The following is a 16,034-nucleotide window of genomic DNA, read 5'->3' on the forward strand; positions in this document are numbered from 1 at the left end:
TTCCAAGTGGAAGCGCATTGGCATGCCTCTTCAATTAGAGGCAGCTACTGACTGCCTCTCCATACGGTGGAAGCTGCTGCTCCCTTAAAAGCTCCACCGGCAGCGCTTAGAAAGCCTCCCACCACCTGCCCTCCTATCTGGGACAGGGTGTGTGTGTCCCTGGCTGGAAGAAAGGGAAGGGGTAGCAAGCTGCTCTGTGATGGTGGGGCTGGGGAGGGTGGCCCCAGGGAAAACCTACACGACTTCTGTGTGGGGCACAGCCTGAGAATCTGAGGACACGTGTCTCAGGTGAGATAGGCCAGGTTGCCTCTGAGGCTCCCGGCAGCTGTAGCCCCTGCTGCTCACTGTCTACACCGCCCCCGACCTGCTTGCTTCACAGCCACACCCCTCCACCCTCCTGCCTGTGAACCTTCCACATGTCCCGTTTCTTCCCAAGCCTGAAGCCCTGAGTTGCATCAGAAAGTTTCATCACCGCCCACCAGTCCACAGGATGGTAATTCTGTACATGACCCAACCCTTGGGTCACCAGGGTGGCCAGTGGGGGCAGGGCAGCAACCCTGCAGGTGTGGTCAGGACAAAGCAGGACCCCCAGTTCTGCCCTCAGCTCCCACCTACCCCAGGACCACTGTCTCCAAAGAGAGAGAGACAGCCTGAGTGCCATTGAGTCCACCTGTCCACCCAGCACGCCCAGGTGTCAGGGCTGGCTGGGCCATGGGGAACCTCAAGAGCATTGTCGATGCTCCTATTTGACCACTAGTCCTTTTTGGCAAAACTCCCAACCCACTGTTGATCTGTCTGAGCCAGCTATGGGTGGCTTCCACTGACCCTTAGACCCCCCCACTGTGCCCTGAGCGCTGGGTGCTGGTGGCCCAACACATGGGCCAATGCAGCTGTTGCCTGGACAGTGCTCAGCCTGCCACGCTCTCTTCAGCTGTCACCCCACACCCAGGCATCAGCAGGGGAACCCCAGGGGGTGGGGGTGGTCCTGAATGGCAGTGCTGTTCCCAGCCATCCTGCTGATAAGCAGCAGCACCTTTCTAAGCACTGCTGCAGAGAGATGGGATTTGAGGCCTGGGACCAATAGGGCTACCAATAGAGATACCAAGGGAATATTTCATGCACAGATGGGCTCAATAAAGGACAGAAATGGTATGGACCTAACAGAAGCAGAAGATATTAAGAAGAGGTGGCAAGAATACACAGAAAAACTATACAAAACAGATCTTCACGACCTAGATAATCATGATGGTGTGATCACTCACCTAGAACCAGACATCCTGGAATGCGAAGTGGGCCTTAGGGAAGCATCACTATGAACAAAGTAGTGATGCTAGTGGAGGTGATGGTATTCCAGTTGAGCTATTTCAAATCCTGAAAGATGATGCTGTGAAAGTCCTGCACTCAATATGCCAGCAAATTGGGAAAACTCAGCAGTGGCCACAGGACTGGAAAAGGTCAGTTTTCATTCCAAGCCCAAAGACAGGCAATGCCAAAGAATGCTCAAACTACCAAACAATTGCACTCATCTCACAAGCTAGTAAAGTAACGCTCAAAATTCTCCAAGCCAGGCTTCAGGAATATGTGAACCGTGAACTTCCAGATGTTCAAGCTGGATTTAGGAAAGGCAGAGGAACCAGAGATCAAATTGCCAACATCCGCTGGGTCATGGAAAAAGCAAGAGAGTTCCAGAAAAACATCTATTTCTGCTTTATTGACTATGCCAAAGCCTTTGACTGTGTGGATCACAATAAACTGTGGAAAAATCTGAAAGAGATGGGAATATCAGACCATCTGACCTGCCTCTTGAGAAATCTATATGCAGGTCAGGAAGCAACAGTTAGACCTGGACATGGAACAAAAGACTGGTTCCAAATAGGAAAAGGAGTATGTCAAGGCTGTATATTGTCACCCTGCTTATTTAAATTGTATGCAGAGTACATCATGAGAAACGCTGGGCTGGAGGAAGCACAAGCTGGAATCAAGATTGCCATGAGAAATATCAATGACCTCAGATATGCAGATGACACCACCCTTATGGCAGAAAGTGAAGAAGAACTAAAGAGCCTCTTGATGAAAGTGAAAGAGGAGAGTGGAAAAGTTGGCTTAAAGTTCAACATTCAGAAAACAAAGATCATGGCATCTGGTCCCATCACTTCATGGCAAATAGATGGGGAAATAGGGGAAACAGTAGCTGACTTTATTTATTTGGGCTCCAAAATCACTGCAGATAGTGATTGCAGCCATGAAATTAAAAGATGCTTACTCCTTTGAAGGAAAGTTATGACCAACCTAGATAGCATATTCAAAAGCAGAGATGTTACTTTGTCAACAAAGGTCCATCTAGTCAAGGCTATGGTTTTCCAGTGGTCATGTATGGATGTGAGAGTTGGACTATAAAGAAGGCTGAGTGCAGAATTGATGCCTTTGAACTGTGGTGTTGGAGGAGACTTTTGAGAGTCCCTTGGACTGCAAGGAGATCCAACCTGACCATCCTAAAAGAGATCAGTCCTGGGTGTTCATTGGAAGGACTGATGTTGAAGCTGAAACTCCAGTACTTTGGCCACCTGATGTGAAGAGCTGACTCACTGGAAAAGACCCTGATGCTGAGAAAGATTGAGGGCAGGAGGAGAAGGAGACGACAGAGGATGAGATGGTTGGATGGCATCACCGACTCAATGGACATGAGTCTGGGTAAGCTCCAGGAGTTGGTGATGGACAGGGAGGCCTGGCGTGCTGCAGTTCATGGGGTCACAAAGAGTCGGACATGACTGAGCAACTGAACTGAACCAGTAGGGCTGGACATGCCCGAGAAGAGGAGGCACTTGATGTGGTTTCACTTGTGGGAGCTGAGAAGGGCATCACTGCTTAATGGGTTTGGGTCTGGAAGGAAAGCATCTCTCCACAGCGTCCTGGGAGCATGGGGATACCTGTTCTGAGTGACAGGCCTACTCCCTAGGGGGGCCCCACCCTCTCCTGTGGGGCTGAAGCCCACTGGCCCTAAGGGGCTCTTTCTGTGGTGCCATGGGACCTGGTAAAGTGTCTGAAAGCACCTGTGACCCACAGACCTTGGGATCTGGAAAGAGCCCCCGGTTGCCCTGCTCTGCACTAGCATGTGGTGAAAGGCCCTCAGAGAGGATGTGGCCTCACAGATCCTTCCCTCTGCCCCGTCCCAGAGTCACAGACCGTGGGGAACTTTCTGGATGTTGGACTCGGGGGGAAAAACTGGAGATGCTAAAAGGTCTTGTCTAGGGTAGGGCATGTAGCTGGTGACTCAGTGTTCAGGTGTGACCCATGCACACCTGCCTTTGTGTTGGTGTCTGTGTTAGCAGCTATGGGCCCCTGGCAGGCTCCCAGCCTCCTGGCCTCAGTTTTCCTTATTTTCAGAACATGGGGCTGGGAGGAAGCCCTGCCAGGGATGGACGCAGCATCTGGCACACGCCTCTGAAGCCCTGTCAGTGCCTCATCAGTGGGGCTGTATCTGCAGAGGCTCGAGAGTGTTCAGGAAGATGAGTGAACCAAAGAAGGCACTCAGGGGGCCACCCGCCCACCTCACTGCCCCTCCTACTACCTGCCCTTCCACTCCCACTTGGATTTGATTTGCAATCCTGACAAGTGTACAAACAGTTATTGTGCCTGAAACACCTGAAGACAAATGCCGGAGCCATCTGGAGCAGAACAGCTCCCCAAGGCTCAGCCTGCAGCTGCCTGGGAGTGGGGGGTCTCGCACAGCCTCCCTCTACCTCCCCTGGGCAGACCACACTGTGGAGGGCCCCAGAGTGGGGGACTGGGAATGCTGGCTGAAGCCTGAAATGGAAAGCCACTGCCAAGCAGCCCCATACGTGGAGAGTAACAGGAGGCCAACTGATCAGCAGTCCTCAGCTCCCCGCCCCCCGAGTGTCCACAGGCAGGAGGAGCATCGGGAGATACTGGAAGGTCTGCACAGTGGAGACTGGTCTGCCTGGACCTCTGCTGAGGCTGCTCACAGTCCAACAAACTGCTTATGCATGTTGCTTGTCCCAGTCCCTGCCTGGATCCCTGGGTCCAAGCAGAGTCCAGAAGTAGAGGCAAAGGTCAGCCTCCAGAACCCCACCAGATTCTGTGTGAGCTGAAACAGGAACTCGAGGCTTGGAGCACGTGGCTGGGAACAGCTCGCCTCCCACCAGAATGGGAATATATTCACCATCAGTGGGGATGCCTCCCAAGTCCCCACTTTGCTGCAAAGGGCATTTTAATTCCAACCCACTCCTTGGCCTGGAGCCTCCTTACAGTGTCCAGGCTGGCCTCCAGGAGGCTTCTGGTAAGGATTGTCAGATGCTGTAGATATAAGAGGATCTAAAGATAGATTTGCAGGCTTCCCTGGTGGCTCAGTCAGTGAAGAACCTGCTGCAGTGCAGGAGACCCACGTTCAGTCCCTGGGTCGGGAAGATCCCCTGGAGAAGGACACAGCAAACGACTCCAGTGTCCTTGCCTGGAAAATCCCATGGACAGAGGAGACTGGGGGGCTTCTGTCCATGGGGTCACAAAGAGTCAGACATGACTGAGCAGCTAATACTACTACTACTGGTGGCTCAGCTGGTAAAGAACCTGCTGCAGTGCAGGAGACCTGGGTTCTATCCCTGGGTCGGTAAGATCCTCCGGAGAAGGGGATGGCTACCCACTCTGGTATTCTGGCCTGGAGAATCCATGGACAGAGGAGCCTGGCAGGCTACAGTCCATGGGGTCAAAAGGAGTCTGACATGACTGAACGACTCACACACACACACACACACACACACACACACACACACACACACACACGCGTGCATGCACACACATGCACACACACACACACACACACACACACACACAAAGGGTAGGTTTGCACTCCCCCACAGAAGGCCAGCTTTCAGGGAAATACCAGTCCCACCGGGAAAGGGGTGAATAAAGTAGAGCAGGGGTGAGGGCTGTCTTGGCAGAGGGCTCCTCTCTGCCAACCCAGTGATACAGATAACACAACACACCTGAAGAGCAATAGTGGGCAGCTGACCCCGCTCAGTGCCACACGTGGGCAGTAGGGTTACCTCCACCACCAGGAACCCCCCTGACTTGCATTCTCCCCGAGAACCACTACAACCGCCTTGAACCATCTCTCTTCACTACTGTTTAGAAAACTCCATCATGGTCTTTCATCCTCCCCACAAGTGTTTCTCAAGCACCTGCCATATAACGTCTCTGCCTCACGGAAAGCTCTGGGTTTCTCTCTCTCCTGCTCCTTCGTCCTCCAGCGGGAACACGATGCCTCAGAAACAACGACCTTGCCCGCTCTCAGAGGCAGCCCCTACTTTGCCCTCTTTGCCTCCTGGCTTTGTTATTGCCTCGCCTGTTCTGCTGCTACCTGTGTTCACGTACTCTTGGTCATGTGGCCTCTGCTCATGCTTTAGTTACTCACCACCGTCCCCAGCCCTCAGGCTGGAGAGTGGCTGGAGAGTAACATTCATGATAAAATGAGGACCGGTGAGCCAGCAGGTACGGCTGATGCAGAGGACACCTGGATGGGTCACGGCCGGTGGTCTAGAATCTCCAACTCACCCCTAGTGTGCCACCGGAGTGCCTGTTTCAGGCAGCTGCAGCAGCTTGGGCGTCCCCCACCCTTCCCTTCTCTCTCTGCCTGTCCAGGTCCCGTCTGTGCCCAGGGCCTTGCTCTCCAGCCACCACCTTGCCAGGGACAATCCTGGGGCTGGGATGTGAGTGCCCCCCTGCTCCTGCCTCAAGAGTGGCCCCCATGCTGCCCACCCAGGTGGTCGCTGTGCCCATGTGAGCAGAGCCCTAGCACCTCCACTCCCCAGCATCTCATTCCTGTGCAGACCATAAGCTGGGCAAGCAGAGTGGTGGTGGAGGTGGGGGTCTTATGGGACACTGTCATAGAGCCTGAATTAAGGTGGCTGGAGAGAAAGGAAAGACCACGAGGCAGAGGATAGGGATTTATGCTCCAAGTACCTTCCTGGGCACGTACAGCCCTGGGAGAGCTCTCAGACACATACCTGGTGGGTCTCTCCATGCCTCAGAGCACTGGGGGTCTCAGGAGCCACAGAGACCACCCCAAGGCCACACCCACACTGAGACTCAGGTGCTGCTGGTGGGATGAGGAGGCAGTGAGCTGGGGGAGAGGGGCACCCTGCCTTGCTTTCTGGGCTCTTGCCTGGAGTCTGGGAGGCAGTCTCAGCATCTGAGGGGTCCGTTGCAGAGCTGGGCTCTGGGCAGCTCAGCCATTCACATCTCAAACCTTCCCAGCACCCCAATCTCAGGGAGCAAGTTTGGAAATCAATAATGCGAACTTAGTGCTTAATTGCACATTTAGGGCCTTTGGAGTCCTCACAAAAGCTTTGCAAAAATACAAGATTTACAAGGACGGTGAGGTGTTATCCTGGTAAAGAGCTGACATTTAACTTGTTCTCATTTTATATCTTTGTAATGAAATGCTTTGTTTCATCTGCAGCCATTTCTATGTATTTACTAACATTCAGAGAGCTGTCTGTTCTGTACAAAATGTAAGCCTCTCTACGGCTTGTACATCAGGCTTCCTGGGTGATACGTGAGCATAAGACCCGAGCCTGGCTGCAGTCCTGCTGGGAGTCCTTACCCTGGAACAGGGACAAACAAAGTATCCAGCCACCCTGCCCCTGCTTCTCCCCCAAAGAGGACATTTTTTTCGTTTTGTTTTGTTTTTTTTTTAATCACCAAAGCATCGCATTTTAATGAGTTTTCTTTGCAATTTGTACATAATAGATTTTCAATAACAACCTATAATTAGTTCATTTTCTACTGTTCAATTGCTCTGCACTAAGGCCATTGACAGCTTCCAGCTGGGATCTTTAAAAATGGAAAGTGCTTGAAATCTCAGCTCCTGACAATGTTAGCAAGTGCTGGGCTCTACGATGCAGCTGTTAGCAGCAAATCACTGGAGATGGGAAAGAAGTAGTCTCGATTTGAAACTTCCAAGACCCTCTGCTTGCCAAGTGTATTTATTTCTTCATATGCTTCATCCCTCTCACTGAGCAAAGATGTACCAAGGGCTTTCTGGACATCAGATCCCACGCTAGGCGTGAGTCCATGGTGAGCAAAACAGCCTCCAGCCTCATGGAGCTTATGGACTATTACGGGCCAGATGACAATGACAGAACACAGTGACAGGGGCTGGGAACACACAGAAATCTTTATCATCACCATCATCACCTCCATCATTGACCTACTTGGCCAATGACTACTTGCTGCTGCTGGTGCTAAGTCGCTTCAGTTGTGTCCGACTCTGTGTGACCCCACAGATGGCAGCCCGCCAGGCTCCCCCATCCCTGGGATTCTCCAGGCAAGAACACTGGAGTGGGCTGCCATCTCCTTCTAGCATTTACCATACACAGGGTATCATTCTAAACACCTTACACGAATTATCTCACTTAGTGTTGAGTAACCCTACGTAGGATTTGATGCTTTTGAACTGTGGTGCTGGGGAAGATTCTTGAGAGTCCCTTGGACAGCAAGGAGATCAAACCAGTCAATCCTAAAGGAAACCAGTCCTGAATATTCATTGGAAGGACTGATGCTGAAGCTCCAATATTTTGGCCACTTGACGTGAAAAGCCGACTCACTGGAAAAGACTCTGATGCTGGGACAGATTGAGGGCAGGAGGAGAAGGGGGCAACAGAGGATGAGATGGTCAGATAGCATCACTCAGTGGACATGAATTTGAGAAACTCTAGGAGATAGTGGAGGACAGAGGAGCCTGGCATGCTATAGTGCCCGGGGTTGCAAAGAGCTGGACATGGCTTAGTGACTGGACAACAACCTTATGTGGTGGTTATTATACCCAGTTTACACGTAAGGAAATTGAAGCTCAGCTTAACCTCTGGTAAAGACCTGTCCAAGGAAAAATGGGCGGCAGAGAATGAGGTGGTTAGGTATCGTCCCCAACTCAGTGGACATGAATCTGAGCAAACTCTGGGAGACAGTGGAGGACAGAGAACCCTGGCGTGCTGCAGTCCATGTGGTCGCAGAGTCATAGCTTCCTGACTGAACAACAACAATCGTGTTTATATGACTTGAGTGGTAAGAGCTCATTACTAACTAAAGCGCTATTAATAAGCAAAAAAGCACCCAGATGGCTGGCCCGTTGACTTTGGCTTCAGGGGCATACAGCAAACTCACACAGAAGCCTTCTTGGAGGCCCTCTCCCTGCTGGAGGCGAGGAGAAAGTCCTTGGCAGGGAGTACTGAGACGGACAGCTCTTTTTGATACCAGTTTCCAGTGGCAGCTCAGTTTAGCTCTTTTATGCCCTTGAGCAAATGAGGGACCGCCAGGGAATCAGTGTTTTTGCCACTTGATTTGCAAGTCCTGCATGAGGCAACCAGTTCCTCCCTTTGGGATTAGGGGAGTCACCCCACTAACGGTCGTAGACTCTGCCAACACTGACACAGGTAACTGTACACAGGTAACTCTTGCTCTCCAAACTCAAAAGCCAAATAGATTCAGATAAAATTTTTGATGGACTCTATGCCATCTATAAGGAGATCAAACCAGTCCATCCTAAAGGAAACCAGTCCTGAATATTCATTGGAAGGACTGATGCTGAAGCTGAAACTCCAATATTTTGACTGCCTGAAGAAAACTGAGCGCTGAAGAATTGATGCCTTTGAACTGTGGTGTTGGAGAAGACTCCTGAGAGTCCCTTGGACTGTAGGGATATCTAACCAGTCCATTCTAAAGGAAATCAGCCCTGGGTGTTCTCTGGAAGGAATGATGCTAAAGCGGAAACTCCAGTACTTTGGCCACCTCATGCGAAGAGTTGACTCATTGGAAAAGATTCTGATGCTGGGAGGGATTGGGGGCAGGAGAAGGGGATGACAGAGGATGAGATGGCTGGATGGCATCACCGACTTGATGGACATGAGTTTGAGTGAACTCCAGGAGTTGGTGATGGACAGGGAGGCCTGGCGTGCTGCGATTCATGGGGTGGCAAAGAGTCGGACACGACTGAGCGACTGAACTAACTGAACTGATGCCATATGAAATTTCCCTATTCAATATCCCAAATGGAAGAAAGGAATGGAGGAGTATAAAGTGGGATTTTACTGGCTGAACTTCCTGTCTGAACTCACCCTACATGGATAAAGGCCTGGATAGATTTGGAGGAGGGACAGTTGCTGTTGTTTTACTATCATGGGGTGGTGGTGAGGGCTATGATAACGGGTCTGGCAAGGCATCTGCCCTGTGCGGGCATTATTTGTTCCGAGGATAACCACGTGCCAGATGAACCCACAGTACCCTTTCATAATGCAGCAACAATGGCAGAAAAAACAGCTGCAAGTTTGCCCAGTGACCACCTCCTCTGGTTTACAGAGTTGCCCTGGATACAGAAGTACCACAATAATCAGATTAAATCACTGTTTTCCTTTCTGCTGGCCTGGCACTAAGGGAGGGCATCTGACTCCCACATGTTGGTCCCCCTGACTCAGGTCCTCCTCCTGGACACTGTGCATCCGTGACCCTTGGACGGTAATGCAGGAAGACCTTGATCCTGCATGGTGAGCCTGTCCTTTACATGCAGCACATTGCTCTCATAGGATTAATTAAAAGGACAAGTATCTTTCTAAAAAAGCAGAAGGAACTTGTAATGAATTTAAAGTGAGAGAAAAATTCTCATTTAAACAACATGTTTTTTTCCCACAATCCCAACCCAAGCATTCAGAAAAGTGCAAAAACATGCATTATTGAAAAGATTTTTAAGCAAGCAACTTTTTAATTCCTTGAGATGAACAGACAGGCGGGCACGCATCTCGCTCACCAGTAACCCTGGGGCCTGGGTTTCTGCCTCACATCAGGGGTGGGAGGTTCTGTGGCTTGTTGGGGGTTGGCGGGCGGGGGGGGGGGCGGGTTCGGGGCAGAAGGAGGAGTGAGGAGGAAGGCTTGGGGGACATGCTGAGAGGACACTGGACCGTTAGTTCCAAGATCAGTCTATGATTTGGAAAACCAAAAGCAACCTGAGGAGAATGTTTAGGTGACAAATAGAGGCAGAGAGGAAGGCCAGCCTCACAGTTCACTGCCATCACTGTACAGAGATGAGCGATTGGCAGTTTTTGTGACTTTCATGGCTAAGGGACGTGTCCTCTGCCCTCCTCAGGTGGGTGGGGGTCACCTGTTCTGCAGAGCCAGGAGGAAGGTGCAGCCCCACCATGAACCACTCAACTGAGCACGGCAGCCACCAGCCCTGAGACTGCTGGCATTGCCCTCAGCCAGCTGCAGACAGTGGCAAACACCAGCGTAGCCTGGGCTATGTCAGCTGCATGAGAAAATATGACTTAGGAGACTGCACACTGCTCCCCGCCAAAAAAAAACACCTTTGTAAATATTAATACAACTCACTTCACCAGGGAAAAGCCCTCCAAATCCCATCCTTTAATAAAGTGGTGGAATCTGTGCCAGTCACGCTACATACCCTGCCCTGCCTGGAACCCAAGGATCCTGGCAAAATAGAGACTAGAAAATGCAACTTTAAAGTCTCAACCTTTGCCAGCCTGTCAGCTTCAGTTTTGAAAATCAAATCCAAAATGTTGTTGCTGAAATGTCTGAGATATTACTTTTTGCATTTTAGTGAGATGTCTTTAATGCCCATTGATTTCTGGGTAATCAGTTGTACCTGTGTGTCTCATTTCAATTTCCTATTTAATATCCACTGGACCATAAATCCATTCCCAGAGCGAGGGGAATTTAGAGTTCCTGTGCCTTTGAAAGACCACTGATCCCGACTGACGCTGAGTCTCCGCGTGCTCCGAGTGACTGTGTGTTGGGCCTTGAGAGCAGGGTTAACTCATTTTGTGGTGTCCTTAATGGCTGTGAGTTTACGTTTTATTGCATGTCTATTGTTTGGGTTGGGCTGTGATGAATGGTTTGGCTGCCCAGTTCAAAACAAGTCCAAGGCGACAGCAGAATCTAATTTGTTTTAAAAATGATGATTATAAGGCTTTTCAAATAATAATCCAGGAACAAGGGAAACAGACAGCACATTGCTCTACATGGGACTTATGATCAGAAGTGAAGTGAGGAGGTCCCTCCTTTTCCACGGGCAGCTCCTGCTCTTAACAACCTTCACTAGGGAGGCCAGGGTGGCCTCTCTTTCATCAGGGGCAACAGGGATGCTGCCATTTCCTGAAAGGAGAGCCAATAGCCCCTGCTTGGTCACAGACCAGTTCCCAGGAAGGAAGTGGGCTCATAGATCAGAGGCTTCTGTGATAACTGGTACCAGGACGGTACCCAAAGAGTGTCATTTTTTGCCTAATGATGCCATTGTGGGACACTCGTGTGTGGCTCTGGTGTATCCCCAAATCCTTGAAGTCCAGCCTTGGCCCCCAGCTTTGAAAACGCAGTGATCTTTTTCTTTACAGCTCCTTCTATAGATGGGAGAAGGGGGGTGCTGAGTGCACAAGGCATGCTGGGAATGTCTCAGAACTGACCCCAGAAAGCGTGCTGCTGTTTCTCTGATGAGGAGGGAAGCTCCACCTGCTCACCCTGTCGTTGGCCTGACATCTACTCCTTTCTTGTTCACTTCCCGTGGGATTAGCATCATCAAGGGGGCTCTGTTTGAAGAAGGCAGATGCAGAGGAGATTCCAGGAGGTGGTGAGGACAGGTGGGGAGGGAGGGTCTTGTCCAGCGTGTGCAGGGCAGTGCCTCACAATGGGCTCTCCAGAGGGAAAAAGCCCCCTGCCCCTTGTGCAGCATTGGTATTGTGTATGTAGACTTCTGTGTTGTGAACAGTCCTACTAGGGCTGATTTAAATCTTCCATCTATGTAACTGTGTGCCTTTGCAAAAGTCCTGAAAATATAACAATCATTGCACGAGCTAGGTCTCCAGAGTTGCCGATACTGCCACACATTCTAAAATTTAGAGATTCATTTCATGGAATAAGCTCCTCAATCCACAAAGCAAACACCTCCCAGGCAGATTGAATCTACCAGCCATTCACATCGTATTATGAACCACCACTCGTAGAGTTTAAACTGTGGGCACGAAGGAGGAGGCTGCGGAGCAACACAGTCATCATCTATCAAGCAGAGCCTGGGAACTGGGGGTTGGACTTTGGTCCTTGGTAACTGGGACGCCGTGGACTGGAAAGGTGCAGCCTGCAATAAGCTCATGGACACTTCCCATAGGGAAGAATCACGCTCGTTTCTCTCCTTTCAGGTCACATGAGTACCTCTTCTACCTGCCACAAGAGCCCTTCTTGTCAACAAGTCATGAGGATGCCCCCTCAGGCCTGGTGAATGAAGTAACAACAGCCCACAGAGATGCCGATATGAAGCAGGAACAGCTTCCTAGCAAACATACCTCCAGGTAGAGAATGGGACCCAGGATGCCTGGACCTGTGGCTCAGAGTACTCAGGGACCCTGGGGGGTCTCACCCCTGCTTCCTCAATTGCAGGGCCCACAGGAGCTGCGAGCTTGCAGGTCATGTTCAAAGGTGCTTCATACAGGGTACACACGTTACCTGCTTTAAACAGAGCCTGCTCCACGTGCTGTCTGACAAAAAGGAGCTTCACTTCTTTGGGGCCAAGAATGTCCCCTCTTGCCTCGAGTTAGGGTCCCACACTGCTTCCCATCTCTTAGTGAACTTGGCTGGAGCTTCTTGCATCTCACATCTCTTGGAAGCCCTGTCCCAGCTCTAGCTATGGTTGACATGAGGTCATCTCTTGGAAGAGCACCTCAGGGAGGAGACCTGGGTCCCTCAGACTCTGTGCCTGCTCACCATATGCACCAGTGACCCCGCAGAGGGTCCATTCTGAGCACCTCTTCCATCTTCAGGCAGAACAGCCCCATTTCTCTTCTTTCCCAGGGACTCTACCACCTCTCACCAACTTGGACCCTCGTTCTTCATTATCCTGCATTGTGATTCCTCCTTTGTCTACCTGGCCAAGCCTCCAGCACCCTCCTGCAGGATTTGCCCCCAGGCAGGGTTCTCTGGTGGGGCTGGGCCACCTCCTTGGGAGAACCCTAACATCTGCTCTGTCCAAGTGCAGTCACAGGACCCCCTAGCCATGTGAGGCAGTGCCTTCTTAATCATGCTTAAACACAGTCCTGGGTTCCTCAAATGATATCAACAGCGAGAAGAACCTTCATCCAAAAGGAACAGAGCAAGTATCCCGTCCCCCACTTCTGCCCTCCCCTTACTCTTTCCTTAAATCTCAGGCTTGTTGCAAAACAAATTCAACTACTTTCACCTATAAAAAAAGCCAACCTTGGAAAACAACCAAAGACAGACTCCAGACCCTGACACCACTTTGGTGAGGAAACGTCTTTTTGCTGACTGTGAGCCCCGACGGGGGCCTGACTTACGGAAGGCTGTGTAGAACTCATGAAGGGTCAGGAGGCCGTCTTTGTTGTAGTCATCAAACCGGAGGAGGTCACCCGGCGAGCAACCCAGGAAGTCCTCCTCCAGGTCCTGCTCCTTCAGCATGTGCTGTGGGTGAGAAAGGGAGAAGGCGAGAGTCAGGAGTGAGTTCAGAGCTGTGGGCACTGTCAGGCCAAGTGGGGCTGCAGTCACTGTTTGGGCAGATGTGTCTGTGTGTGTGCCTGTGGACACCAGCGACAGCTCCGTAGGCCTTGGGGAGCATCCAAATCTCTTTGGTGTTTTCTTGTCTGACCTTCTTCTTTTATAGATGAGAAAACTGAGGCTCAGAGAGGAAAGGGACTTTCTCAAGGTCACACAGAGATTGGGCCTGAGTCAGTAGCTTTCAGGTCTGTCTTTTACCTGCCAGGGGAAACAGATCCCAGATGATCTGAAGTGAGAAGGATCCATGTGGTCATCTGATCTACCCCTTTGTGTTATAGACGGGGAAACAGGGAAGAGACAGGGGCCTGATCAAATAAGCCCAATTAACAGCGGCCATACTCAGTGGCTCCCAACTGTGTAGAGCTGGAAGGTCACTGCTCCATCAGTGTACCCCTCCCCACCCCCTCCAACCCCCACCAATCTCAGGTCAGCACATCCTAGCCACAGTACTGCTCCTGGGGAGAGGACACTGCTGTTCTATTGACCTAGGCCTGAGTCCCTGCTCTGTCTGCCTTGTCCTGCCAGGAATACAAACCGCTACCCTTGGGATTCTATTGAGGGGACCATGGGTGGGCCCTTGTGAACTCCTCTCTGGATGTGATCTGGGCTGCAGGGTGGGGGCCTCCCTAGTAGGACCATTTGTGTGTGGGTCTGAAACTAGAGTCTTGCAAAGAAAATGCTCAGAAGGAAATCTCAGAAGAAAGAAAATGATTTTATTTTGGGGGGAAGAGGGGAACAGAGGCATTTTCTCTTTATTTAACAGTCTCAGCTGGGCCTGGTATATTAAAGGCAATTTAATGTGATAATGCTAAAAAAATGACCCTTCACCCAGCAAATAAGAGTGTTCGATAAAAGGGAGATCAACCATAACGCCCAAAATCAATCTTCCAAAGATGGAAATTTCCCTTTGTCTATTTCTGCGCTGGAAATTGATTAACTTTTCATAGGATCTACAAGTTTTCCCCAACGCCTCTGATTCAGTGTCAAGGAAAGGCCCACTTTAGCTGGGCCCTGCTTGGCAGATTTATGAAATGGACTTTAAACACATTAAATTTTAAAGAGGAAATCATAGTCCAATTACCACGCTTGTTAATGGCTGCAGGTGCCTCAGGGCATGTCTCTGCCAGGTTAGAGCCATGTGCCCAGGAAGTGTTCTGTTTACCTGGCAGCTACCTGGATCCACGTGGGCCTGGGGCACCGAGATCCCACAGTTGCCTCTGTCTGGGGCAAGACAGAGATGCCTGCCCTCTGGGCTCCCCACACAGCCTGCACTGTGGGGAATTGAACTGCTAGGTGGCTCTTCTCTCAGGTAACCGTGACCAGCAGGACTTGGGCTCTCCCCAGAGCAGCATGGGTCATTGGTGGGCCTCTGGTCCTGGCCCATGGGGTCTTAACCATAGCTGGGGGCTGAGGGTTGATGAAGTAGTGACATGAAGGCTGGTGTGTGTCTGGGAGGCTTCCCGGAGTGTGGGCCATGGATGGACTTGCCCATGATGCCAGGTATGAGTGAGCAGAGCAGGGTCTGCAAGTGCCTTAGGATCTGTGGTTCCCCACCCACTCCCTGGAAGCCAGCTCTGAACTGGCTGGACTTGAGAAGGGGGCCCTGCATGGGGAAGTGTCTGGACAACTGCTCTACTCCGAGTTTTTGGGCACTTGCTGTCCCCATAGACCTCGAGAGGATCAGGTGGAGCTGGTGCTGGGAGCTGTCCTCCCAGGGAGCCCCGTGTAGTGTGAGGAGAGCTGGTCCATGCACACCTGGAACCCTGGTTGCGTCTGAGTTCACCACATCCTAGGCAATGAGTGCTCTGCAGGCAAACCATTCGATTTCTTGGAGCCTCCGCTTCCTAAAAATACCTGGTAAGTGGGGATAACAGCAGCACCTACCACACAGCAAAAGGTGGCTGAAAGGTTTAAGGAGGAAATAACAATAGAGGTGATGGTGACAAAGGGATGCTAACGGCTGTCACCTTCTGAGAATGTACCACCTGCTGGGCACTAGGCTGAGAACTGCACACCTCTTTGCTCATCTAACCCTCCTGATGACCCTGTGACAGTCACAGACAAGAAAAGGGGCACAGGGCCAGGCAGTTGTCTGCCTAGACCCCCTAGGTCCCCATAAATGCTGGAGTTGGACCTGAATTCAGGCAGTTTGACTGTGAAGTCTGTGTTCGTAGCTACTCAGTTGAAGAGTGAGGGACATGCCTGTGTAGGGCACATGGCAGGTAAAGGGCCTTACTTAGTGCCAAGCCCCTAGTGGGTGCTCTAAATGCCATGGCCCTCCCTAGCCTGGCCTTCCTGGTGACCTGGTCACAGTTTTGATGAGGTCACTGCTGTGCCCTGTGAAAGATCTTTTAAAAGTAGTATCAACGGTGGGGAACCATCCTGTATCTGTTCTCAGCGGGCAGGGCACTCTGTGGTCTCGGGGGCAGGGCGGCTGACCTAGCCTCCCTCCATTTCTT

At 51.2% G+C, this 16,034-nt stretch overlaps 1 protein-coding gene across 1 annotated transcript in view; it reads right to left on the reverse strand.

Moving 5' to 3' along the window:
• The window catches only part of FSTL4 (follistatin like 4), a 415,914-nt gene that overhangs the window by 116,266 nt on the left and 283,614 nt on the right, over positions 1–16,034 (reverse strand). Inside the window, exon 5 of the mRNA XM_068981325.1 lies at positions 13,359–13,482. Within this exon, the coding sequence (XP_068837426.1) occupies positions 13,359–13,482 (124 nt within the window). The remainder of the gene's footprint in view (positions 1–13,358; positions 13,483–16,034) is intronic.

Source organism: Capricornis sumatraensis, chromosome 9 (genome assembly GCF_032405125.1).
Source record: "Capricornis sumatraensis isolate serow.1 chromosome 9, serow.2, whole genome shotgun sequence".
NCBI classification, from domain to species: Eukaryota; Metazoa; Chordata; class Mammalia; order Artiodactyla; family Bovidae; genus Capricornis; species Capricornis sumatraensis.